Raw genomic sequence first — 24,203 nt, forward strand, 5'->3', positions numbered from 1 at the left:
CCGCAGAGCGATTCGCGTCCCGGAAGCGGCGGTGGCGGCGGCGGCGTAGGCGGAGGAGATTTTCGGACCTGCGACTTCCGAACAGCCCTGGCAGGAGGAGCGGCGTTCGGCCGGGGCAGGCCTGAAGAAACGCTCCGGGGCCCAGTGGCTCTACCCCTGCTCCTGCCCGACTCTGCCGCCTCCCTCACGGAGCCAGCGGCCGGGTAGGTGAGGTGCCGTCCCCCCGCGTCCCAGTGTCTCCGCAGGCTGTGTGTAGTTGGGTGCTTGGGCGCAGCGGGGGCCGCCACATGCTGGCCCCACGACCTCGGGCATGGCCTTCCCTGTCCAGCCTCACGGGCTCCATCAGGCCCCCCTGGCTGCAGAGGTGTTGGCCAAGGCCAGTGCGGGCGTCGATATACCTCGCCCCTTCCTGGGCTCCTACCTGGCGCCGCTCTGTGCCCTTTCGTCTTGGCTCGGCCTGCGGGGATTTCGGGGTCCCGTTGGCCCCTTTGTCCCATCCCCTCACCCTCCCATCAGGTCGCGGCTGATTGCCTGGGACTGGTTTATGTTGCTCTTCGCCGAGGTTCCGCTCCCTCGTTTGCTGCTTAGCGTTCAGGATAGGACTTTGAACTGGGAAAGACCGTAAAGGCTCCTCGGTTTCCTCATCAGAAAGGGCAGACGGGAATGGGGCGTTCTGATGCCGACTGCCCTGGGGCAGAGATGGCCCAGGAAGTTGTTGGGAACCGAAGGGAGTGGGAAGAGTTAGAGGATCGGGCGAGAGTCCTGGAGCACGGTATTTCATTCACTCATTCAGCAGGCATTTGTTAAGCACCCACTGTGTACAGAAACAGTCGTGAATGGAGGCCAGTTAAGAGCAGGGAGTTTTACTTTGACGTGGTCAGTGCTCTGCACTTGATCTTAGCCACAAGGCCAAGAAGCGATGTGATGTGATAAGTGCTCTGTTAGGGTGAGTACGTGATCCTTTGGGAGCATCGGAGAGGGTGTCCCAGTCCAGAGTTGGGGGTGTTGGCAGAGACTTCCCAGAGTAAGGGAGTGATGTTTAAGCTGATACCTGAAGGATGAGTAGGAATTAACCAGGTAAAGAGTGGGAGAAAAATGTTCCAGGACATCATTTCATTTCAGCCCATGGGCTGCCTCGCTGCAGCGATCATTTATGCTTGGTTTTTATGATTTTTAGTTTTGATGGATCTTTGGGGAAAAGAGCATTGGATGGAGAGTACAAAGAACAGGATTTTAGGTCTGAATAGTTCACTTTCCCTTGCTCACAGGTTTACTGTGGGCACCACCTGAATCAGTAGGTAGAATTGTGTTGAGGACTAGACGTGCAATGCAAATGTTGGGAATTATTATGGTTACAGGATGCAGACATCAGAACGTGAGGGGAGTGGGCCGGAGCTGAGCCCCAGCGTGATGCCCGAGGCTCCCCTGGAGTCTCCACCTTTTCCTACCAAGTCCCCAGCGTTTGACCTTTTCAACTTGGTTCTCTCCTACAAGAGGCTGGAGATCTACCTGGAACCCTTGAAGGATGCAGGTGATGGTGTTCGATACTTGCTCAGGTACAGACTTTGTGGAGTTGCTCTGGTCTGCTCTGCCTTCTGCCGTCCTGCTCTGTAGTAACTAACACTGACCATTTAGGCAGTGGCTGGGCTGTCCTTTCTGCCCTAGTGAGGAGCAGTTCTGGGAGGTCTGTTTGGCCTCTGGGTTTATCTAGGCCTACCCTGTGTCTCAGGCCCAGCCCAGGAGAGGCAGATACTGGGAATGATCCTGCCTTTCAGCAAGGTTCTTCTTTGTGACTGAATAAGCTCCTTCCTCTGGACTGCTGGACAACCTTGAACATCACGCCTTCTACAGCTTAGAGCAGGCTTAATTTTTTCCTTTGCCCCCAATATTAGCATAATTAATATTAAAAAATTAGGGTATAATTTTGAACAAAAATTAAAGAAATACAAAAACCTGTGAATAAGCAGATACCATTTTCACTATTTTTTTTTTTTTTGAGACAGAATCTTGCTGTATTGTCCAGGCTGGAATGCAGTCGTGTGAACATGGCTCACTGTAGCCTCAACCTCTTCAGCTCAAGCGATCCTCCTACCTCAGCCACCATGCCTGGCTAATTAAAAAAAAAAAAAATTGTAGAGAGGCTCTCACTGTGTTGCCCAGGCTGGTCTTGAACTGTTGGGCTCAAGTGATCCTCCTGCCTCAGCCTCCCAAAGTGCTGGGATTACAGGTGTGAGCCACTGTGCCCAGCCCATTTTTACTAATTTATTGAGATTATGGATCTTAACTTTTTCCCTCCTATCCTGCTTTGATTTTCATTCTCTATAATTTCCATTTTTTCTTTTGACTCATTTTATTATGTTAAAATTATTTTAAATTAACTTATATGGCATTCTACTCCCTAAATATGTCAGTTTTTATCTCTAAATAAGGACATTTCTTTCAAGATCAAAGTAACACCATACCTAACAAAATTAATAACTCCTTGATATCATCCTATACTCAGTTCATATTCCATTTCCTCAGTTGTACCATCTCTTTTGGCTAAATCACATTTCAGTCCAGGAGTGTGCATTGTTTGTACTTATTATGTCTTTTAAGTCTTTTTTCAGTCTAAGACAGTCTCTCTCGTGACATTGATTTGCTGAAGAGACTGAGCCTGAACTGACTTTCCTGGAGAATTTACTACCGAGATTTGTCTGGTTTCTTCCTTGTGGTGCAGACTAGAAGTTAGATTTAAAGGTTGGATTTGATTGAAGTTAGAAAAGTGTTTTTTGTTTTTTGTTTTTGCAAAGGTAAATATTGTGCCCCTGGTGTTGCATTGCATCAGGAGTCACACAAAAACCTGATTGTCCTAAAGAGTAGAGGTTTTTAACTTGGAGCCTATGGGTGAGTTTTAGGGATCAGTGAATCCCCTGACACTGCATGTAAAATTATGTGTCTGCACATGTGTATATTTCTAGGGAAAAGCTTCTGGTTTTCATCAGATTCTCATAAAGACCCTCAGTCCTCTGAAATACATGAGAGAGACTGGTAGGAAGCAGGGTGAGTGGAGTTACGTTAACCTCTGAGGATGCCATTGAGTATTTATCCATGCCTCAGTCTGGAAATAGTGGATGTTTTGTTACTAGTTCTCTGGCAAAGGCCCTACATTTTTCTTGTTCACCTAATTTATGTCTGTATCCGTAGAGGTGAGCTAGTCAGTGTTCCAGAGCTGTGTTCTCTACTGTAAGATCACTGTGCTCTTCCCACAAGGGGTAGGGAGACAGTATGAGGAGAGGCTGTTTTCTCCTTTTATAATCTCAGCATGATGTGAAGTTTGGTCTTCTTTAGGAGAGAGGCTGTGCCCCCGGCACATTCTTTGTATGTGTGTGTTGCTCTTTGTGGCAAAGTACGAAAGTTAAGTGTATCCTGTCCTGCCCGTCTCCTTTTCCTCTACTAGTCCGTAGTGCGTCTTAGCACACTAATGTGTTAGGGTTTTTCCATTTTATGGAATTAAAAATTGGAGGATGTGGTAGGATTGGTTAAAGCTGGATGCAGGAGGAGCATTGGACTTAAAAGCCCCCAGGAGCCTGCAGTTTCTATGCTGCTGGGAGAGGGAGCACTGGTCCGTGAAAGTGGCTGTCACATTAGTTTGTGCTTTTGATTGTTCTTTTCTTAGTAAAGAGGATTTGACTTTGAAGAGGGACCTAATCTTGGGCTCTGGCTATTAGGTCTGAAGCCTAGAGCTGCAGTAAATTGTTAACAGACTCTCTCCTGGGATCAGCTACTCTACTGCTTGGGTCTCCTGGGACCAAAGTGTCAGTAAAGTCATTTTATAGAAGGGAAGAGGCTTTAAAATGAAAGTGACTTGAGTGGTGGTGTTTTTATTTCCAAAATGGGATTGGTTTTTATTTCGCTTTTACCCTGGTAGCTGCCACTAGAGGTTCTGAGGCGTAATTAGGGTGGTACAGGTGGAGTGTGTTGAATTTCAGGAGAAAGACATAGATGTCATTTCATTCCCTTACTCATAAATTTCATTAAAAAGTAAAAGCCCCTTTACACTGTTGGTGGCAGTGTACATTAGTTCAACCATTGTGGAAGACAATGTGGCGATTCCTCAAGGATCTGGAAGCAGAAATACCATTTTACCCAGCAATCCCATTACTGGGTATATATCCAAAGGATTATAAATCATTCTACTGTAAAGACACATGCACATGTATGTTTGTTGCAGCACTATTCACAATAGCAGAGACTTGGAACCAACCTAAATGTCCATCAATGATAGACTGGATAAAGAAAACGTGGCACATATACACCATGGAATACTATGTGCAGCCATGAAAAAGGATGAGTTCATGTCCTTTGCAGGGACATGGATGAAGCTGGAAACCATCATTCTCAGCAAACTAACACAGGAACAGAAAACCAAACACCACATGTTCTCACTCGTAAGTGGGAATTGAACAGCGAGAACACATGGACACAGGGAGGGGAACATCACACACCATGGCCTATTGAGGGGTGGGGGCTAGAGGAAGAATAGCATTAGGAGAAATACCTGAGGTAGATGACGAGTCGATGGGTGCAGCAAACCACCATGGCACGTGTATACCTACGTAACAAACCTGCACGTTCTGCACATGTATCCCAGAACTTAAAGTATAATAATAAAAAAAAGTAAAAGCCCTGCATGAATTAGTTAACCTCATTCAGTAACTCTGAAATACTCCAATTAGAGCACAAGAAAATATATTTAGCCCCAGCACGGTAGCTTATGCCTTTAATCCCAGCACTTTGGGAGGCCAGGGTGGGCAGATCACCTGAGGTCAGGAGTTTGAGACCAACCTGGCCAACATAGTGAAACACCCCATCCCTACTGAAAACACAAAAACTGGCCAGGTGTGGTGGCGTGCCCCTGTAATCCCAGCTGCTAGGGAGGCTGAGACAGAATCGCTTGAACCCAGGAGGCAGGGGTTGTAGTGAACCAAGATTGTGCCACTGCACTCTAGTCTGGGCAACAGAGCGAGACTCTGTCTCAAAAGAAAAAAAAAAATACATTCAATGCTTGCCAGCAATTTACCTGTTTATTTTTCTGATGTTTGTCTCTCTCCTAGTGGCTCACCTATATATTGACACTGCCTTTAGAATTTGGGTGTCGTGGCTTCATTGTTGCATCTGTGCTCCTCTTTCCCTACTAAATGTCCTTTATCAGGGACGGAGCCAGCAGCATTTGCTTGTTCTCAGCAATCTGAGTCTCTGGTCTTCCTTGTTCCCTGTTTGGGGGCTTCTGCATTGCCATTTGGTGGTGGTGGTGGTGGTGGTGGTGGTGGTGGTGGTGGTGGTGGCGGCGGCGGCGGCAGTGATGTATCTGTGTTTGCTTCTGTCTGTTCCAGCTCACTTAAGGTGTGATTGCTAAGTGAATGCTGCACCCTACTTTCATCTTGATTTTTAATATATTAAAATAAAATATTTACTATTGTTTCTCCTTTTGAATTAATAGGTATTCAAAATAAACTCTCAGATAAACTCTCAAATTTTCAAAAACATGGACATAAGAAGATAAAGGCACAAATGGGGCCAAAGAAGTCCACAATTTGTTTTTTCTTGATTTCTGTATTAGTTGAATCTTGTGCAATGATTATATATTCTTATGAAATTATAAAAAAAGAATAGAGGAAAATATTAAGAACATTTGTCAGTGTCACCTCTTAAGGAGAATACAACCTTACAAAACACAGGTTAAATGGTATTAACTGGGTTTCTTAACTGATATTTTATAAATTCTTCTTCCTTTTGGGAGAAAGCACTACAGACCTACCAGTTTCCTCACCCCAGGTGCTAATGTGTGACATCTTACCGCCTCTCCTGGTCACCAGTCCAAGTGAGAGGCCCCCTTTTCGTTTCTCCTTGACCTTCTGTGTTCCAGGCCTCCTCTTCTGGTTTGATGTCCCATCTGTGCTGCCTGGTCTCCCCTCCCCAGCTGGAGGAGTGACTCTCTGTAGTGATCAGGACTCTCTGTATTGTAGGTGGCAGATGCCTTTGTGTTCCTTGCTGACCTGCCTGGGCCTCAACGTCTTGTTCCTCACTTTGAATGAGGGTAAGAACTGCCTTCAGGGGCCAGTGGTTTTTGTGAATGAATGTGGGGGAAGAACACCTGGATGCAGCCCCACCCTATGTGTGGGAGCTGCTCTTGTTGCCCTGGAGTTAGTGTTCCTCTGTGTCTGCTTGGAGTCAGAAACAGGCTCCAGAGGGACGATCCAGGCTGAGCTGCCTGCTGTGACCTTGGGCAGATTATTGAACTTCCCTGTTAAGGCCTAAATTTCCTTACCTCTAGAGGGAGGATAAAAATGACGCTTTCCTCCTAGAGTATTTGTGAGGAATGCGGCAGTCTAGGCATAATACTTAGCACAGTGCCTGGCGTGGAAGAGGCAGCCAGTGCATTGTAGCTGCTCTCAGTATTATCGTTGTTTCCTTCTTGACTTCCTGCTGAGGATGCATTGACCTTTTTCCATTTTGGTTTTTAAGCTGATTCAAGGGTCATCTGGGGACATGGCATGGGTAAAGGTACTGGGATGAGGAGCTGATAAGGGATTTTTGCCATATCTGTTGCTTTTCTCTGGTTCAGCTAGTGAGCCTAACGGGAGCTGCTGGGCAGTCACCAGCAGTGAGGAGTGGCATGAAGCCTTTGAGATAGAAGTGTGGACACATGGGTGTCTGTTGGAGTCATGGGTAATGTCTCCTATGAACCTCTTACTACAGTGCATACCATGACCCTACCCTATCTGTGGTTGGCGCTGGCAGATGGCCACATAAAAAGCCAAACCCCTCAGGGTGAGAATAAAGAGTCTGGGACAGAATGTTTGGAGGAGCTGGGCCATTATTCATGTTTTTGTTCTTATACTTACCTTGTATTTCTCAAGTGTCTTCTTTGTTTCCTCTGGAGATAGGGATTGAGTAGGTTGAAAATAAATCCAGTTCATATAAGATCTCATTTTCTGTTTCTTAGTTGGACTCATCTTTACCTGTTCAAAACTTCCTAGGATGTTTGATTTTTCTATATATGCTCCCAAAGTAAGTCAGTTCCTATGACAGATGTTTAGTAAGCATTTATTATGGGCCCGCTGCTCTGTTAGCTTGTTGTTGGGGTGCCATGTTACATGGAAGAAGTTCTTTCTTTGAATTTTATCTCGGCTTCGCCGTTTCTCAAGGCACAATCGTCTGCAGTGTCCTAAAAGCTGAACGAAAGGCTTCTAGCTTTCTTAGTGGCCCAGAGGTCCGAGTGTCAGGCATCAGGAGCTCCTGGCAGTCACACTCCAGTGTGAGCCTCCTCTGTGCTAGCAGCATCTTAAAATGTATTAAAAGTGAGGATGGGGCCACAGCAGTGACCAAAGGGACAAAGTCCCAGCCCTCAAGAGCTTACTTCATTAGAGGAGACAACAGACATGCCTGCCATGTGTCATGTGGTGATAAGGTCTATGAGGAGTGAAGCTGGGTTAAGGGGGCTGGAGAGTAGGGGTGAGACACGGTGTCATACAGAGCTATCAGGGAAGGCCTGACTGGCAGAGCCCTGGAGGAGGTGAGGAACAAGCAGTGGGCGTCTGGGTGGGCCGACTCCTGGTCTTTGCTTACCTGTGTTACCTGCAGTGTTTTTGATTCTGCAGGTGCATGGTACTCAGTAGGTGCCCTGATGATTTCAGTGCCCGCCCTGCTGGGCTACCTTCAGGAGGTTTGCCGGGCACGGCTGCCTGATTCCGAGCTGATGCGGAGGAAGTATCATAGCGTGAGGCAGGAGGACCTGCAGAGAGTTTGCCTGTCTCGTCCCGAGGCCGTGGCTGAGGTGAAGAGCTTGTGAGTATGGAAGAGAGGCCAGGGAGGTGGGGGAACAGTAACAGCAGCCATGACACTAAGTGCTAGCTTTGTGTGCTCGACATCATATTAGGCAAACCACAGCTGTTATTTCATTTAACCTTTTTAACAGTTCCGGGAGGTAGTTAATATTAACATCTTCCATTTATGGGTAAAGAAAAAGGCTGACTTACTTAGCTAGCAAGTGGCCAAGCTGGGATGAGAATCTCGATCTAGCTGTTTTCACAGCTTCTGTTCTTTCTTTCTTTCTTTCTTTCTTTCTTTTTTTTTTTGAGACAGAGTTTCGCTCTCGTTGTCCAGGTTGGAGTGCAGTGATGCAATCTCGGCTCACTGCAACCTCCGCCTTCCAGTGGTTTCAAGCGATTCTCCTGCCTCAGCCTCCCAAGTAGCTGGGACTACAGGCACACACCACCACGCCCAGCTAATTTTTTGTATTTTTAGTAGAGACGGGGTTTCACCATGTTGGTCAGGATGGTCTCGATCTCTTGACCTTGTGATCCGCCCGCCTCGGCCTCCCAAAATGCTGGAATTACAGGCGTGAGCCACCATGCCCGGCCCTGTTCTTTCTGCTGGAGAGAGTTTAGGGTCTTGACTAAGCATGTGCATGTATAAGCCACTGCCTGGGTTCAAATCCCAGCTCTTCCATTTACTTGCTGTGTAACATTGGGCAAGTTGCTTAGCCTCTGTGTGTCTCAAGTGTCTCATCTGTTAAATGGAATGATAACAGGGCTTACTCAGAAGGTGGTTGTGAAGATTGAACAGGTGTCTGGTACTGGGGAAGTGTTGAGTAGATATTAGTTATCATCACTACACTGTGGAGAAACTTCGTAAACATGACAGAGCTGGTACTTCTGAGGAAGCATTTTAAGACTTGAAAAATATTCATCTAACAACTTCAGTAGCAGTGGACATTTACACCTCCCTTCCCTGGAGTGGGGTCTCTGCATTCTCTTGAGATAGAATAGGGGCAAGAAAAGTTATAAACAAACATATGGCTGGGCCTCACCCCAGAAATTCCGAGTCAGTTATCTGAAGTGGGGCCTGGATATGTAGTTTTTTTAAAAAAGACTTTCTTACTTTGAAATAGTTTTATATTATATATATATACACACACATATATATATATATATATATATATATATTTTTTTTTTTTTTTTTTGAGACAGAGTCTTGTTATGTCACCCAGGCTGAAATGCAGTGGCGTGATCTCGGCTCACTGCAACCTCTGCCTCCTGTGTTCAAGCGATTCTCGTGCCTCAGCCTCCAGAGTAGCTGGGATTACAGGCATGTGCCACCACGTCCAGCTAATTTTTGTATTTTTAGTAGAGATGAGGTTTCATCATGTTGGCCAGGCTGGTCTCAAACTTCAGCCTCAGGTGATCTGCCTGCCTTGGCCTCCCAAAGTGCTGGGATTGCAGGCATGAGCCACCGCACCCAGCCTGAAATAGTTTTAAACTTAAAGAAGTACAAGAATAATACCAAGAATGCCTTTTACCCAGATAGAACAATTATTAACATTTTGCCATGTTGGCTTCGTCTATCTCTCTACGTATACATATTCTTTTCTTTTTCCTAAACCATTTGAAAGTAAGTTGCAAACGTGACTTAATACTTCAGCGTGTATTTCCTAAGAACAAGGACGTTCTCTTAAATATCCACAGAGCTGTAATCAAAATTAGGAAATTTAATGTTGATAACTAATGTATAATTCGTAATCGGATTTTACCAGTTGTATTAATAAAGTTCTTTTTCTTCTTTTATTAATTTTTTTCTTTTTTCTTTTCTTTTTTTTACTTTTTGAGACGGAGTTTTGCTCTGTCATCCAGGCTGGAATGCAGTGGCATGATCATGGCTCACTGCAGCCTCAACCTCCTGGACTCAAGTGATCCTTCTACCTCAGCCTCCTGAGTAGCTGGGACCACAGGCACATGCACCATACCCTGCTAATTAAAACAATTTTTTTGTAGAGATAGGGTCTCATTGTCTTGCCCAGGCTGGCCTTGAATTCCTGGGCTCTAGCAGTCCTCCTGCTTCAGCCTCCCAAAGTGCTGGGACTACAGGTGTGAGCCAGTGTGGGTGTCCTAATAAAGTTCTTTGTATCAGTTTCCCTGATCTGGGATCCAATTCAGGATTATACATCATGTTTAATTTTTTTATGTCTCTTTAGTCTTCTTTAATCTGGAGCAGTTCCTCAGTCCTTGTTTCTTGTGACCTTGACATTTTTGAATAGTACAAGCTTATTATTTTGTAGAATCTCCCTAATTTTTGGATTGTTTGGTTCCTTGTGATAAGATTTAGGGTGTGACAAGTGATGTGTCATGTTCAGTACATCCGTATCAGGAGGCACCTGATGTCAGGAAATACTGACTTTGATCACTTGGTTAAGGCATCCATACTGTAAATTATCATTTTATTCTTCATTAGTAGTAATTTGAGGGGAGATACTTTGAGACTATGTAAATATCTTGTTCCTCATCAAACATTTATCCACTGCTTTAAAAATCCATTGATGGGTCTTGCCTTAATCAGTTTATTATTATGATGGTTGCAAAGATGATCTTCTAATTATTCTATCTTCATTTTTTTTAGCTGGCTTTCTACTATAAGAAAGCTCTTTCTTATTATTATCAGTATGAACTCATAGATTTATATTTTATTTGATGAGTTAGAATCTATTACTGTCATTATTTATTTTGATCTCAAATTGTCCTAGATTTGGTCAGTAGGAGCTCTTTTGAGTTGGCTCTTGTTTGCATTGGTCCCTGTCATTTTTGAATGCTTCCTTTATGGTACAACAGGATGGTCAAATTCATCTTATACTTCCCTGCCCCAGCCCTGGAATCAGCTTATCTCCATGTTTCCTGGTTTCCCTTCAGAAACCCAGATCTGGGTTCAGATTGTGCTCATGGCTTCTGTGGTTCATCCATGTTTAAAAAAACAACAACCAGAACTCCCCAAGTGAGTCTGTTTCACATCCCAGGTGGAGAATATCATGCCATTTATTCTGACAGCTGCTGTGTACCCGTGAGGTGGGTCCTCTGATCCTCATTTTATAGATAAAGAAGCCACAGCCCTGGAGAATTTCAGTAGCCTGCCTGACATCAACAGTTAGGAGAAGACCAAAGCAGGAACATTTATAGTGTTTCTACCTCAGCAAGAGGCTCCAAAAAGGGTACTGAAATGTAGCTGGGGTGGCTTAGCCAGGCCCGTTTCTCCCATGCTCTCTCGACTCCTCTCTCTTTAAGCACATGGTGAGTGTGTTTAAAGAGATTGACCATCCCTAGCCAACTGTACCTGCAAGGCCCCAGGCTCCACTTCCCATGGCTTCTGTCCTGCCCACTCACCAAAGCCCCTGTGTCTGTAGCTTGATCCAGCTGGAGGCCTTCCTGAGCCGCCTGTGCTGCACCTGTGAAGCTGCCTACCGCGTGCTGCACTGGGAGAACCCCGTCGTGTCCTCACAGTGAGTGACCCCTCCTCTCCCGCCACCACCCTATAGGAATTTGCAGCTTGAGCCCGAGCAAAGCCAGCTGCCTTGAGAGGACCTCTGCCCCTCTTACCTCAGGGGAAGAGCTCGCCTCCTGGGCTCTTGTGTGTATATCTGCACATATGCTTGCGGGCTCTAATGTACTGCTTTTGTTTAGATGCTTGCTTTTATGTGTGGTAAAAATAATAATAGAAAAATAACTCACCATATAATCCACCATGCAGCCGAATCTCTTGTTTGTTTTGCCTGCTAGAATTTGTCATATGCATCTACTTTACGGATGTATAGTTTCATAGTGTATGTTCAATTTTTCTTTTGTTTTCCACTTATCATTATATTAAAGATGATTTTCTTTGTTGCTATATAGCTTTTGGAATTATTTATAATACCAGATTAATATAAATGGCAAATATAATTTGTGAAACCATTCTGTTACAGATTTAGTCAATTTCCCTTTTCATTACTAACCCCATGGTAAACATTTTTATGGATTTAGCTTTAATGTTTTAGAAAATTTTTCTTGGAGTAAATTCAAGGATGAAACTACCATATCAAACAGAATGGGTGTTTTTGAGGCTCTTTAATATGAATAATAGTGATAACTAATGTTTGTTGTGTTCACCTGGTGCCAGGCACTGCTCAACACTTCCTCTGTATTATCTCACTCTTATAGTAACTCCATTAGGTAGGCGCTACTTCAGTCCCCATCTTACACGGGAAGGGAGCTGTGCCCAGAGAACCAAGAGACTTCTCAGAATGAGAAGTGGCAGAGCTGGATTCAAATCCCAGTCTGTCTTACTCTAGACTTCAGAGTCTAGACCTTAAGGAGTGATGATGGTTGAACCAGTTTATGTGCCACCAGCTGACACCACTTTGGCCTCACCAGCATCAGGTGTTTGCACCGGTGACTTGGGATAGTTCTCAGTCTTCATCGCCATTTTCCGCTGGTTTGATGAGCGGCTCTTGTCAGTTTATTAATGTGCCCAGAGCCGTGTCTCACCTGGACCCTGCTGTGGGTGTGCTCCAAACCCGTCTCCTTCTGCTGTTATGAATTTCTGATCTTGTGGTTCTTCCCTGTCATCCAGGTTCTATGGGGCTCTTCTGGGCACAGTCTGCATGCTGTATTTGCTGCCACTCTGCTGGGTTCTCACCCTTTTAAACAGCACGCTCTTTCTGGGGAATGTGGAGTTCTTCCGAGGTAAGCCCTGAAGGGCCTGAAAGATGGGGCCCAAGCTGGCTCTGAGGGCTAGGCTAGGCTCCCCAGTTCTTCTGTCTCTACAGCTAATCATCAGTTTGCTGTGCTTCCACAAGGGCAGCACCACACTGGGGTCCTCTCTCATGGGCTCTGCATCTCTGAGATGTTAGATGAAGCTGGAATCTCACCAGGGGAGGCTGCTACCATTGGGCTCCCATCTCCCTTCGCTCCCTTCCCAAGGCAGATGAATCACTGCTTACATGATATGATGGCTTCTGGAAGATGAGGGAAGGATGTTTTTCCCAAAGCTGCCACCCATCCCCTGGGGTGCAGCCACCTGGAGTTGCTACCACATCTCTGTGTGATCCCAGAATACCCGTCTGTTGTCTGGCTTCTAAAGCGCTGAGGCAGTCTGGAGAGGCACTGAGTCACAGAGGCCCGAGTCTGTACATATGTTTGGGTGATTGCTGTATTTGTTTTCCTCCCTGTGGTGGAGTTATTTATTACAGAAGCCATGATTTATTGAGCATTTACTACATTTAATCTCTGTAGCTGTCTGGGGCAGGTGGTGGTATCTAAGTTTTGTTTAAGAGGCTTAAGTTAGGTGACTCGCTCAGAGTTAGGAGGGCGACTCTTTCCTGTAGTGGAGGGAAGAGAGGCCAGCCAGCTGCAGAAGTGGGTACCCCCAAAGTGCCACTCACGGTGTCTCATTTTTGCCTCCTACCTTGTTCTCCATTCCCTGGGTAGTTGTGTCTGAGTACAGGGCATCTCTGCAGCAGAGGATGAACCCAAAGCAGGAAGACCATGCCTTTGAGAGTCCTCCACCACCAGATGTTGGGGGGAAGGATGGTCTGATGGACAGCACACCTGCCCTCACACCCACGGAGGTAAGTGCCACTGTCAGGGCAGAGCCTGCTGCGGCCGCTTGTGGGCCCCCCTGTTATCAGCTTGTTTTTGGCTCCTGGGCTGGCCTCTGTTGTAGTTCCTGCTGTTTCCCAGGCCTTATCTCCCCTGAAGTGTTCAATAATAATAATTGTAATAAAAACAGCTACTCCATGCTTCACTGAGTGCTTACCCTGTGTCAGATGCTGCTCCAAGTGCTTTATAGATAGATATTCACATCATGGAGTGCAGGTTCTTTCTTTCCTTTTCTTTTTTTTTTTTCCTTTTTTTTTTGAGATAAGGCCTCCCTCTGTCGCCCAGGCTAGAGGGCAGTGGGGCAATCACAGCTCACTACAACCTCCATCTCCTGGGCTCAGGCAGTCCTCCCACCTCAGCCTCTTGGGTAGCTGGGACTGCAGGCAGGTGCCACCATGCCCAGCTAATTTTTTTGTATTTTTAGTAGAGATGAGGTTTTGCCATGTTGCCCAGGCTGGTCTCAAACTCCTGGGCTCAAGTGATGTGCCTGCCTCGGCCTCCCAAAGTGCTGGGATTACAGGCGTGAGCCACTGCACCAGGCTGGTTATTTCTGAAAAAGAGATCATTCTCATTTGTGGAAGAGAAGGCTGAGGCACAGAGTGGCTGGTAAGTGGCAGGGCTGGGTCTAAGACCCCAGCCCTGTGGTTCTAGAGCTCGTGCCTTCAACCACTGTGCGATGTGGCCACTGTAGGGCCAGCTGTGCTCGTGTTTCCATCTCCCCCGCCCTGCCAGGCTAGAGGTTGCTCCTTCCTGTGAGTTCCTTCTTTCTTGCCATTGTGCCATTTCGTGGTGTTTTGGGTAGCCTGGATGCTGGCTTGGGGAGGTGGTCCTCTGCCTTAGGGAGCAGCGCTGCCATCCTTCTCCTTCTGTCATAGAGTCTCTCTTCCCAGGACGTCACACCGGGCAGCGTGGAGGAGGCTGAGGAGGCTGAGCCAGATGAAGAGTTTAAAGATGCGATTGAGGTGGGTGGCCCTTCCCCAGCATCCTCTACTCAGCAGGCCAGAAATTGGGTGGTCCTGGAGCTGTTTTTTGTTTTTGTTTTTTAATGTCCAAGTGAGAAGCTAAAACTTGCTGTGAGCTAGAACTCACTGGTTGAAAGAGTGCCACTGAACCCCTCCCCACTCCTGTTTCTGGTTGAGCCAGCTGTCCTGGGTGCCCAGGGCAAGAGTGGCTCTGGAAGTTTCCGGGTAATGCCCTGCTAGGGGAGCTGGATGATTTCTGGCCTTTGCTGGAGACCGTGGGCTTGGTGCCTTTGATATAGGAAAGGCAGCTTTTGAGGAGGCTACTGCCTGGGTCTCCACTCTTCTGCAGAGTGAGTTCCGTAAGATGTCCCTTTGCGGGGCTGGGAGGGGAGGCTGGAGAAAGTAGTTGCATGGCCAAGTGCTAGGTCAGAGGAAGTTAAACAGCCGTCTTGATTTTAGGATGGTAATTCAAATTGGTAGTTTGCAGAAGTGTTTTATTTGGCATGCAAAGTTTCAAAATAATTTTTTGAGCCAATGTTTAAATATGGAGAGATTTTTATTAGAACTGCAGGTTTCCAGTTTCTCTGGTAGCCCTGAGTCTGCAGCAGTAGGTGTAGCTAAGGAGCTGCTGTCCCCTTTACGCAGGTCACATGCTGTGGCTACAGGTGGTCCTCAACACCCCCTGCTGTATTTTGTCACTGAGGTCAAGTGGCAGTTGCCATTTGTCATATTTGCGTTTTTGTTTTTCTTAGAGTAGGATATCATTTCTCTTTATTTATTTCTCTTTGTAAAGTGGGAAATTGAGATATAAGAAAAACACCTCGTGGATTTCCACCAGGCCTGTGATTTACCCCAACTCACCTCAATCATACATCAGCCCAGGCCATGCAGGCATTTGACTTTCTGATGGCTAAAAGATTGCTCCAAAACTTTGATATATGATTGTAGACCGTGAATCTTGGTGGAGGGAATATGTAGAGCAGGGGTTTTCAAGCATTTTTGTTCATGACCCATAGTAAGGAACACATTTTGCATCTTGACCCAGGTCACACTTAGGTCTATAAAATATGTAAAACTTAAGTGAAACAAAAGTTTCCTGAAAATACATTGTAAGGGATATTTTCTTTCCTTTTCTGTTCTATTCAAATAAAGACCTACTAAATTATTTTCACCCAGTTTGAGAAACAGTAGTACCTAGCTTTCTCCAAGGCTGTTTGATGCTGGGATCCTCTTGTGGGGGGCGTCTGTCAACGTCACCATTTGGGAAGTGCGCAGAGCTCAGAGCAGCGCTTCCATGCTTCCTTCTGCTTGGGGACCCCTCCAGGTAGCTTCTTTCTTCTTGCTATCTTTTTCTTTCTGTTTTCTCTCCTCTTCCCCGCACCTTGGGAGGCAGGAGACCCACTTGGTGGTGCTGGTAAGTGGAAGGCTTGGTGGGTGGGCAGGGGCTGGGCTGGGGAGGGTGGCTGAACCGGCTGCTGCCACACCTCGTGGGGACTGCCGCGCAGGATGCCTCTGCACACGGGTCCTGCAGCCTTGCAAGAGGTGGGCAGGACTGGAAGGAGCTGTTCCCACAGGAGGATGATGAGGGCGCCCCGTGCCCAGCAGAGGATGAGCTGGCCCTGCAGGACAACGGGTTCCTGAGCAAGAATGAGGTGCTGCGCAGCAAGGTGTCTCGGCTCACGGAGCGGCTCCGCAAGCGCTACCCCACCAACAACTTCGGTGCGGCCAGGGGACAGGGCTGGGCTGGTGGGGGAGTGGGGGTGGACTTCTGGGACTCTAGTAGGGAACACCCAGCCACAGGGGCAGAGTCTCAGAACTGTGGGTACTGACTTGTGACAAGAGCAGGGAGTGAAGGTGTGTCCGCGGGACCCCGGGGAGCTAGCAGATGCCCAGCAGGACTGCTGAGGGAGTGGGTGTGGGTTCCTTCTTGTCCCTCCACCCTGATTGGACATTCACTTGTGGGAAGACAAGGAACTCAGTGTGGGAAATGCCATCCCAGGACTGCAGAGAACCATAATCCTGACAGAACTTCAGAAGGCAGTGTAGCATGATGGTGAGGAACAGAGTAGAGTCTCACTGCCTGCTGCAAATCCCAGCTCAGCCAGGTGTCCTTGAGCAAATTATTTCACACCCCATGCCTCAGTTTCCCCTTCTGTAAAAGGGGGATCATCATTCTTACCTCATAGGGTTGTTACAGGTCTCATGTCAAATGAGACAGTAGTACTTACGAAGGGCTAGCACAGTGCTGGTTGGTTCATAGTAAGTAGTGGGTGCGGTTAATGTGGGAGGCCCTGACCCACGCTGTGGGTTCCTAGGATCCTGTCTTGGTCTTTCTGATCCAGCTGGAAGCAGGTTGAAGCAAACATTGTTTCTCTGGACGTGATAGAGCCCTGAGTTCACCTCTCCCCAGCCAGTCCTTAATTTACTGAGGGTCGGGGGAGAGCGGTCAAGGAAGGCAGCTTTGGAGAAGGGTGGACTTGACAGCACAGCTTGGAGACCTGGCTCAGATCAGCAGCGCTGGGAGCTGAGCCACATACAATTATGGTGGAAACCTAGAGTAGCTAGGTTGACCTGGGAGCTGCTGTGCTCCTGAGGAAGGGCCCTCCTGCCTGCTGTCAGATGGGAGCAGGGTATGGGGGCAGTACTGTGTGTTCTGGTGTTGAGTGAGTTCTAGGGTCTGTGCCCTGGAAGAAGACAATGGAGTTTATCTTGAGGAATTTGACCCAGGGCCCCCAGGGTCCTGCCTTCCTGCCCCTGCAGCAGCCAGGGCAGTTGTTTTCTCAGGATTAGATGTCCTGGACAGGCTCTTTCTTTCTGCTGTGTGAATGTCCCCCAGTTATTCAAGATCCCTTTTTGTTTTTTTTTTTTTGAGACAAGGTCTCACTGTGTCTCCCAGGCTGGAGTGCAGTGGCATGATCACAGCTCACTGCAGCCTCGACTTCCTGGGCTCAAGTCATCCTCACAGCTCAGCCTCCTGAGTAGCTGGGACTACAGGCATGCAGCACCATGCCTGGCTAATTTTTTGATTTTTTTTTTTGTAGAGACAGGGTCTTACTTTGTTCCTCAGGCTGGTCTCGAACTCCTGGGTTTAAGTGATCCTTGTACCTTGGTCTTCCAAAGTGTTAGGATTACAAGTGTGAGCCACCACGCCTGGCCCCTTTGTTTTATTTATGCTGCCCGCTGACTTCTGCAGGGCATTCTGTATGTTCAGTGATCTGTTTACCCTCCATACTTGCATATGTGTGATCTCATTTCATCCTTACCGTAGGTGTGACAGGAGCAGGCAGTTCTTAAGGGTGCAGAGCAGCCAGGTTCCAGCAGTGCCCAGTAACACTACACACAAGAAGTATTACTCTGGTCCAGCAAATAATTTGTCTATTTCTACAACTTCTAAGTAAAGGTACTTAGCTGTTCCCATTTTACAGATGAGTAACCTGAGGTAAAAAGAGTGCTTTGCCCAGAGACTTTAGCCTGGAAATGGTGGAGCTGTGACTCAAATTCAGGTTGTCTGATTCGGCTCTTGTCTTCTTTCTACCTCTTCATCCTCCCTCTCTGTTTTCCCTTTGCCCTTGCGTGTGAAGTCCCTTGTTTTATGCCTGTCCCGCTTTTGTATTTGATTTTTGGTTTGGATAATCTCTACCAGCATGGGCAGAGGCCTTTTCAGCCTCCCTCAAGGATGGCAAGGGCAGAAAGTGCTTCTTTTCCTAAACTCTTAGTTCCTCATCCTTCAAGACCACTCGCTACTTTCCCTGTTCTGAGATGTTCCCAAGCTCTTTGCCATGAGGGCAGGTGTAGCAGCTCTGCTCCTGCGGCCTCTGCTCCTGAATCTGGGTCCTGAGAGCAGGGCGAGGGTTGCTGCTTTGGGGGCTATCTTTCTCCATTTCAGCGACTATAACGAAATACACTAAGCTGGGGGGCTTTTAAATAATGGAAATCTCTCATCACAGTTCTGGAGGCTGGAAGTCCAAGATCAGGGTATCAGCAGGATCAGGTTCTGGTGAGGTCCATTTCCGTCATCATAGACAGCACCTTCTCACTGTGTCCTCACGAGAAGGTGGGAGGGGCACGGCAGTTCTCTGGGGCCTCTTTTATAAGGGCACTAATCCCATTCACGAGGGCTCCACCCTCATGACCCAGTCACCTCCCAGGGGCCCTGCTTTGGGTGTTAGGATTCCACATGTGAATGTTAGGGGACTATGGTGGGGGCTATTCTATTTACCCCTGCCAGTGGATGAGGGGGTGCATGGGGAGAATGAGGGCAGACTGCACAGGAGCTTCTCTGTGGCCTCCGTATGGGAGAGGTCTTGGTGGGGAGGGCCCCCCTTTGTCCTGGAGGCTCCATGACTGTTGCCCTGGCAGGCCCCACTGGGCCTTAGTGCCCCTGCTGTCATGGCCTCGGTGGCATCGTCACGTGGTGAGTGAGGATGGGTGAGTCCAGGCTGTTGCTGAGAAGGGGCAGAAAGAGTTGGTAGGTGTTGGAAGGGAACGTCACCTGGCTGAGCTGCTCTCAGCTCCCAGAGCCCTCCCTGGCTCCGGCCTGTGAGTGGGTTCACAGCTGTCTCCCCAGCCCACTTGGCTGCCCTGGGGTGCTTGGCCCTGACATTCCATTCAGTTTAGAGGAGACCTTGGGCTCAGGCCAGTGTCAGTCTTTGAGTAGCTCCTTTTGCTTGTCCCATTCCCCTTGTGTCCCTTGCTAAGGAGAGGCTGGGGCAGGCTGCCTTCCCCAAATTCTTAGTGTAGGGACAGAATCTTGGAGCAGCCAGTTTCCTGGTTTGGCACCAGCAGTAGGCTTGTTCTTCTCTTTCCCTGGCTGACTGACAGGGTGGGCATTTACCTGAAGCACCTTGGCCTCAGATTTCCCCTGGCTCTAGCTGAGGTCTTCCTTTCCCTGAACCTAGGGAGTCTCCTTTAGCAAGAACTTCAGGTGATTTTGGCTGGACAGAGGAAGGGACCACATGTAGCCGTCAATAAAGCTTTGGGGCCTTTCTGTGAAAGTGAGGCCTGGTGCTCTGTACTTGCCCAGACAGGTGGTCCGGCTGGGTCACAGCAGGCCTATGGGCCCCACATCCCAGAAACCTCATTCCCTGTCTTTCCTCTCCCCTTACACTCCCTTGTTGTCTTCTAGCCATTTTCTAAGCTGCCGTTGCCCCTCCACTGTTGCCGGGCACTTGGCCATCTTGGCATCTCTGGTGGTTTAGGCAGGACCTCTCCCTGCTCTGCGTCCCCCCATGCCACTCACTGCCCACCACAATTGAGCATTCTACCCTTCGTGTCTTCGCAGTTGAGCATTCTACCCTTCATGTCTTCTTGGAATGTGCCTGGCTCTGAGTTTCTCTCCTGCAGTCTTCAGGGGACGGAAAGCAGGAGTTTGGGTTTTTAGGAGTTTCTGTCTTTAGCCTGTGGGTGGAGTATTTGTAAGGTATTGCTCCGGAAAGGGTCATGTTAGGCAGGTGTCATTTGGGGATGCCTGTGGTTGGGTCCCTGCCAGCTTAGCTGGCTTTCTTGGAGTGGATTCTGCTGGGTGCTCTTTGATTTCTGTTGAACCTGTAGGTGGGGCCACTCAGCTCTGGAAGGGTTCAGGGACTGGTAGCTATGTGTGGCTGGAGACATCAGTCCTCAGGGGCTATCAGTCTTCTTAGTTTGAGTCCTTCTTTCTGGCTCTGAATCTGGCCTTGCCCCCTGGCTCACTGTGTCCAGCCAAGGAGGCTGGGCTGGTGTCCTGAGTGTCCCATTTAGAAGCGCCAGGAGCAGGTGAGCGTGAGAGTCCTGGGATGGGCGGGGGTTGAGCTGCTGCCTCTGTTTCTCAGGGAACTGCACGGGCTGCTCGGCCACCTTCTCAGTGCTGAAGAAGAGGGTGAGTGTCTGTGAGGGTGCATTTGTTGGGGACAGTGTCCTTGGGACTGTCGGGTGGGGAGGAGTTGAGGGGAGTCATTGAGAAAGTCTGGCTCGGGTCACATTGGGCCTGGCAGTGGCTTTCTGGAGTGAGTGTGCCCTCCCCTGCGCTTGTGCCACCTTTTACCAGCCTCCCCAGGGGGTATTCCATTTGCTCTCTTTCCTGCTCCACTTGGGCACCCCCCAGGCCCAGTTTCCTTGGGTGGGATCAGCTGGTGGAAAGGAGGGAGGTGCTGAGAACTCCAGGTGCCTGAGGGTGAGGGACATATCTGACCTTGGCTCTTGTCTGCAGCGGAGCTGCAGTAATTGTGGAAACAGCTTCTGCTCTCGATGCTGCTCCTTCAAGGTGCCCAAGTCCTCCATGGGGGCCACAGGTGAGTGGTGCAGGTGGTGGGAGGGCTTGGTTGGTATCCCGCCAAGGGGATGTCACGTTGTGGCAAAGGGGCAAGGGTGTCAGAGGTCAAGGGAACTTGGGATTGTAGTCAGGCCTACGGGAACGTTTCCTCCATCCCCTTTAGCAAAATCCTGAAACATTTGGTACATGCCGAAGAATAGATATGATGTGCCTGGGAATTGTGAAGGGTAATAACAAGATGAATACCTGTGGCCGCTTCACTAAAGTTGAAAAACAAGAGCCCTGGCAACACCCCCGCAGCTCCCAGCACTGCTCCTGCCTTCCTGGAGTCAATCACCAGCCGCAATTTTAATCTTTTTCTTATTTCCTTGGCACTTTGAACAAAATTAAAAATTCCTTTTTTTCCTTTTATAAAATATAAAATATTTCCTATACATATTGTAAATAAAAAACACAGATAAGCAAAAGAAAAAAAAATTCCTGATTTCTTCCTGAGAGAACAATCGGGCATGGACCCTGCTGCTCATTAGCTTGCATGTAGAATAAAAGCGCATGCATATTCCTGAAAAATGTGGTCACATTTCATGTACCGTTTTGTAATATAATGTTAAACCAAGTTTTTTTTTTTTTTTTTTTTTTTTTGAGACGGAGTTTCACTCTTGTTGCCCAGGCTGGAGTGCAGTGGTACGGCCTTGGCTCACCACAACCTCTGCCTCCTGGGTTCAAGCAATTCTCCTGCCTCAGCCTCCCGAGTAGCTGGGATTACAGGCATGCGCCACCACACCCGGCTAATTTTGTATTTTAGTAGAGACGGGGTTTCTCCATGTTGGTCAGGCTGGTTTCGAACTCCTGACCTCAGGTGATCTGCCCGCCTCGGCCTCCCAAAGTGCTGGGATTACAGGCGTGAGCCACCACCCCCAGCCCAAGTTCTTTTTTCTTCCGATGCAAGTAACATATGCTTACTAACTAGAAAATTTGGAAATTATTATACAGAAGAAGGAAGAGAAAAATAACCCTGTAATCTTACCACCCAGAGGTAACCACTGTTAAAACATTTTGGGAAATTTCACTGTGATATTTTACTTATTCTATTTTTTTGAGACAGAGTCTCGCTCTGTCGCCCAGCCTGGAGTGCAGTGGCGCCATCTCGGCTCACTGCAACCTCCGCCTCTTGGGTTCAAACAATTCTTGTGCTTCAGCCTCCTGAGTAGCTGGGATTACAGGCGTGCACCACCATGCCTGGCTAATTTTTGTATTTGATATTTTATTTAAAAATTTTTGAAGGTGTTCTGTTGGTGCCACAGTAATGTCTAATTCATAGCACAGGAGTGGCCTGCTGTTGGCATCATCACCCCCAGGATCCCCAGTTCCCATGGAAAGAAGAGTCTCTGCGGGCAGGCTAGCAAGCTGGGCAGGGAGGGTGTGGGCTGGGTGGGGGGTCTGTGTGGGGCATTTGGGAGGGTGCTTCTAGTAGTTGGGGCCATGAACCAAAGGGCGCAAGGAAATGTCTCACCAAGTTCTTCCTCCTTTTCAGCCCCTGAAGCCCAGAGGGAGACTGTGTTTGTGTGTGCCTCGTGTAACCAGACCTTGAGCAAGTGAGAAGAGAGGCCAGGGTCCAACCAGGCACCCGTCCTTGGGGCCAGCAGTAGACCCCCCACTCTCCCCACCCTTGGCCCACTGTGGTGTGTACTGGGCAAATGTGGCCTGAATGCTAGGTAGGCTTCCCCTTCCTTCCTCACTCTCTCCAGCTGGATTCTGGAGCTGTTCTCCACCCATGAGAGTGGCTGGCAATGGCTGCTCTCAATCCCTTGAGGGAGAAGAGCCCCTGGAGGGCCTGGCATGTTTGCCCTGCTCTGCCTGGGACTGAGCGAGTGGACTTAGGGCAGGGCAGGCAGTAGCCACCAGAGGGCAGCAGCGAACTAGGCCAGGCCTGACTGGGGTCTGAAGATCAGGGTCAGTGTGGCTATGCCTGGGAATTCCAGACCTGAGGTTGGGAAAAGAGGTTTTTCTCCTGCAGGGTACTGGGCCAGGCCCTCAGCCTCAGAGAGCCTGCAGAAGGGCTTGGAGTGCCACACTCCATCTCTGCTGATTGAATGTCCCTCCAGGCACCAGGATCGCATCATTTCCCCATCAGAGGGTGTGGCCAGGCCTAACAAGACCATGGGTGCTTCTAGAAACAGGGTTGAAGTTCCCAGATTCCCTGAGAGGAGAATGTGTATAGGAGGGTTTGGCTGAGTCCTTCAGCGTTAAGTGGAGGAAAGCTTGGGGAAGCCCCAATGCTGGACAGACCTCAGCCTCCCCTCGAAGACACCTCAATTCACAGACTCTCAGCCCACACAATGCCCCAGTGTCCCCAGCTCTGCTGGAGCAGCTGCAGGGCACTTGGATCACAACTTCTGCACCCTCTGTCCAGAGTCTAGGGCAGTCCTCCCCTGGCCCAGCACTCCAGTTTCCTTTCCCTGCCTCTTGTCCAATGGAGTGGGAGGCCAGGTGAGTGGAGCAGAGGTCCTGAAGCCCTTGACCCCTGGGGGCCTGGGTAGTGTAGGATCTCGCTGGGCTGGGTCCTGGATTCCAGGGCTATTCCCTGGAGGACAGTCTCAGTTATGGGATAAGGCCCCCTGGGGGTCTCCATTTCTTTCCAACAGTTTCATGTTCACTACTGGACTCCTACGGGCTCAGTTTCTCTCCCTTAGCCATGAGCTGGCTCAGGCATCCCTTCCCTTCCCTGGAGCTGCCCTGCCTTTCTAAAGTATTTATTTATTTATTGCATGGTTCCTGGGAACATGTAGCACAAGTAATGGGATGAGGAGGAATTGGGGGTGGGGGTCTCCTACCTAGGACTCTTCCCTGGAGTCATGGGCTGCCTGGGACCCAGGACCCATGAGGGGGCTGAGAGGTTTCTACACTCGAGGAGCAGGGGTCCAGAGAGGCAGGCTGGGGAGGCAAGGGACCCATCCTAGGCCCGCTTTCTTGCCGAGCCAAGCAGCTTAGCTGGGGCTGTGCAGCCAGGGGCCTACCCAGGCCAGTGGAGGTGCCACAGCCCTGGGGAGCCAGACAGGCTTTGGTATCGTATCGCCTCTGTGTCCTTTTAAGAGAGGAGAGTTCAGTACCCCGTGCTTTCTTTACACTGGAGAGGAACTAAAAGGATCTCTGTGTCTATGGAGAATTGTCAATAAAAAGGCCTCAAGCTTCTTGTTTTTGTCATGTCTTTGTGTTGGCATTTTCCCTGAGGCTGGAAAACCAGATCTCTCTGGCACTGCTGGAGTTTTGCAGGCCTGGGCAATTCCTGCAGGACCAGGCTGAGGGGCGGGCCTTTGGGGCACCATGGTGGCAGGGGCGTGGGGGCTGCAGCCTGGTCTGGGTATGAGCTGGGGGCCAAGAGGAGGAAAGCTGTGCCTTGCACGCAGGAGAGGCTCAGCAAATGCTTGTCGGATTGACTTGAGGCCCAGTCTTGTGACCCAATTGTGAGGGCCCAGCACTGGGGGTTGGGGTTGGGACTAGAACTTGGTAAACCCCAAACAATGCAGGCTTTACAATGGAAAGATTTTA

At 48.6% G+C, this 24,203-nt stretch overlaps 1 protein-coding gene across 32 annotated transcripts; it reads left to right on the forward strand.

Annotated features, from left to right (window-relative positions):
• ZFYVE27 (zinc finger FYVE-type containing 27) lies at positions 1-23,846 on the forward strand. 32 transcript variants are annotated; one of them, XM_001165164.6, is made up of 13 exons: positions 3-203; positions 1,359-1,556; positions 6,009-6,079; positions 7,644-7,830; positions 11,213-11,308; positions 12,418-12,530; positions 13,275-13,414; positions 14,321-14,407; positions 15,801-15,821; positions 15,982-16,126; positions 20,215-20,261; positions 20,592-20,673; positions 22,189-23,846. In XM_001165164.6, exons 2-13 carry the CDS (start codon positions 1,360-1,362, stop codon positions 22,251-22,253), a joined length of 1,251 nt encoding a protein of 416 aa, XP_001165164.2. In that variant the 5' UTR covers positions 3-203; position 1,359; the 3' UTR covers positions 22,254-23,846. The 32 variants fall into 32 exon arrangements, 31 of the variants coding, with proteins under 31 accessions (XP_054516389.1, XP_054516390.1, XP_001165164.2 ...); XM_009459054.3 differs by having other exon boundaries at positions 14,336-14,407; XM_009459057.4 differs by having other exon boundaries at positions 10-207.
• Positions 23,847-24,203: the final 357 nt, after the last annotated feature.

Source organism: Pan troglodytes, chromosome 8 (genome assembly GCF_028858775.2).
Source record: "Pan troglodytes isolate AG18354 chromosome 8, NHGRI_mPanTro3-v2.0_pri, whole genome shotgun sequence".
NCBI classification, from domain to species: Eukaryota; Metazoa; Chordata; class Mammalia; order Primates; family Hominidae; genus Pan; species Pan troglodytes.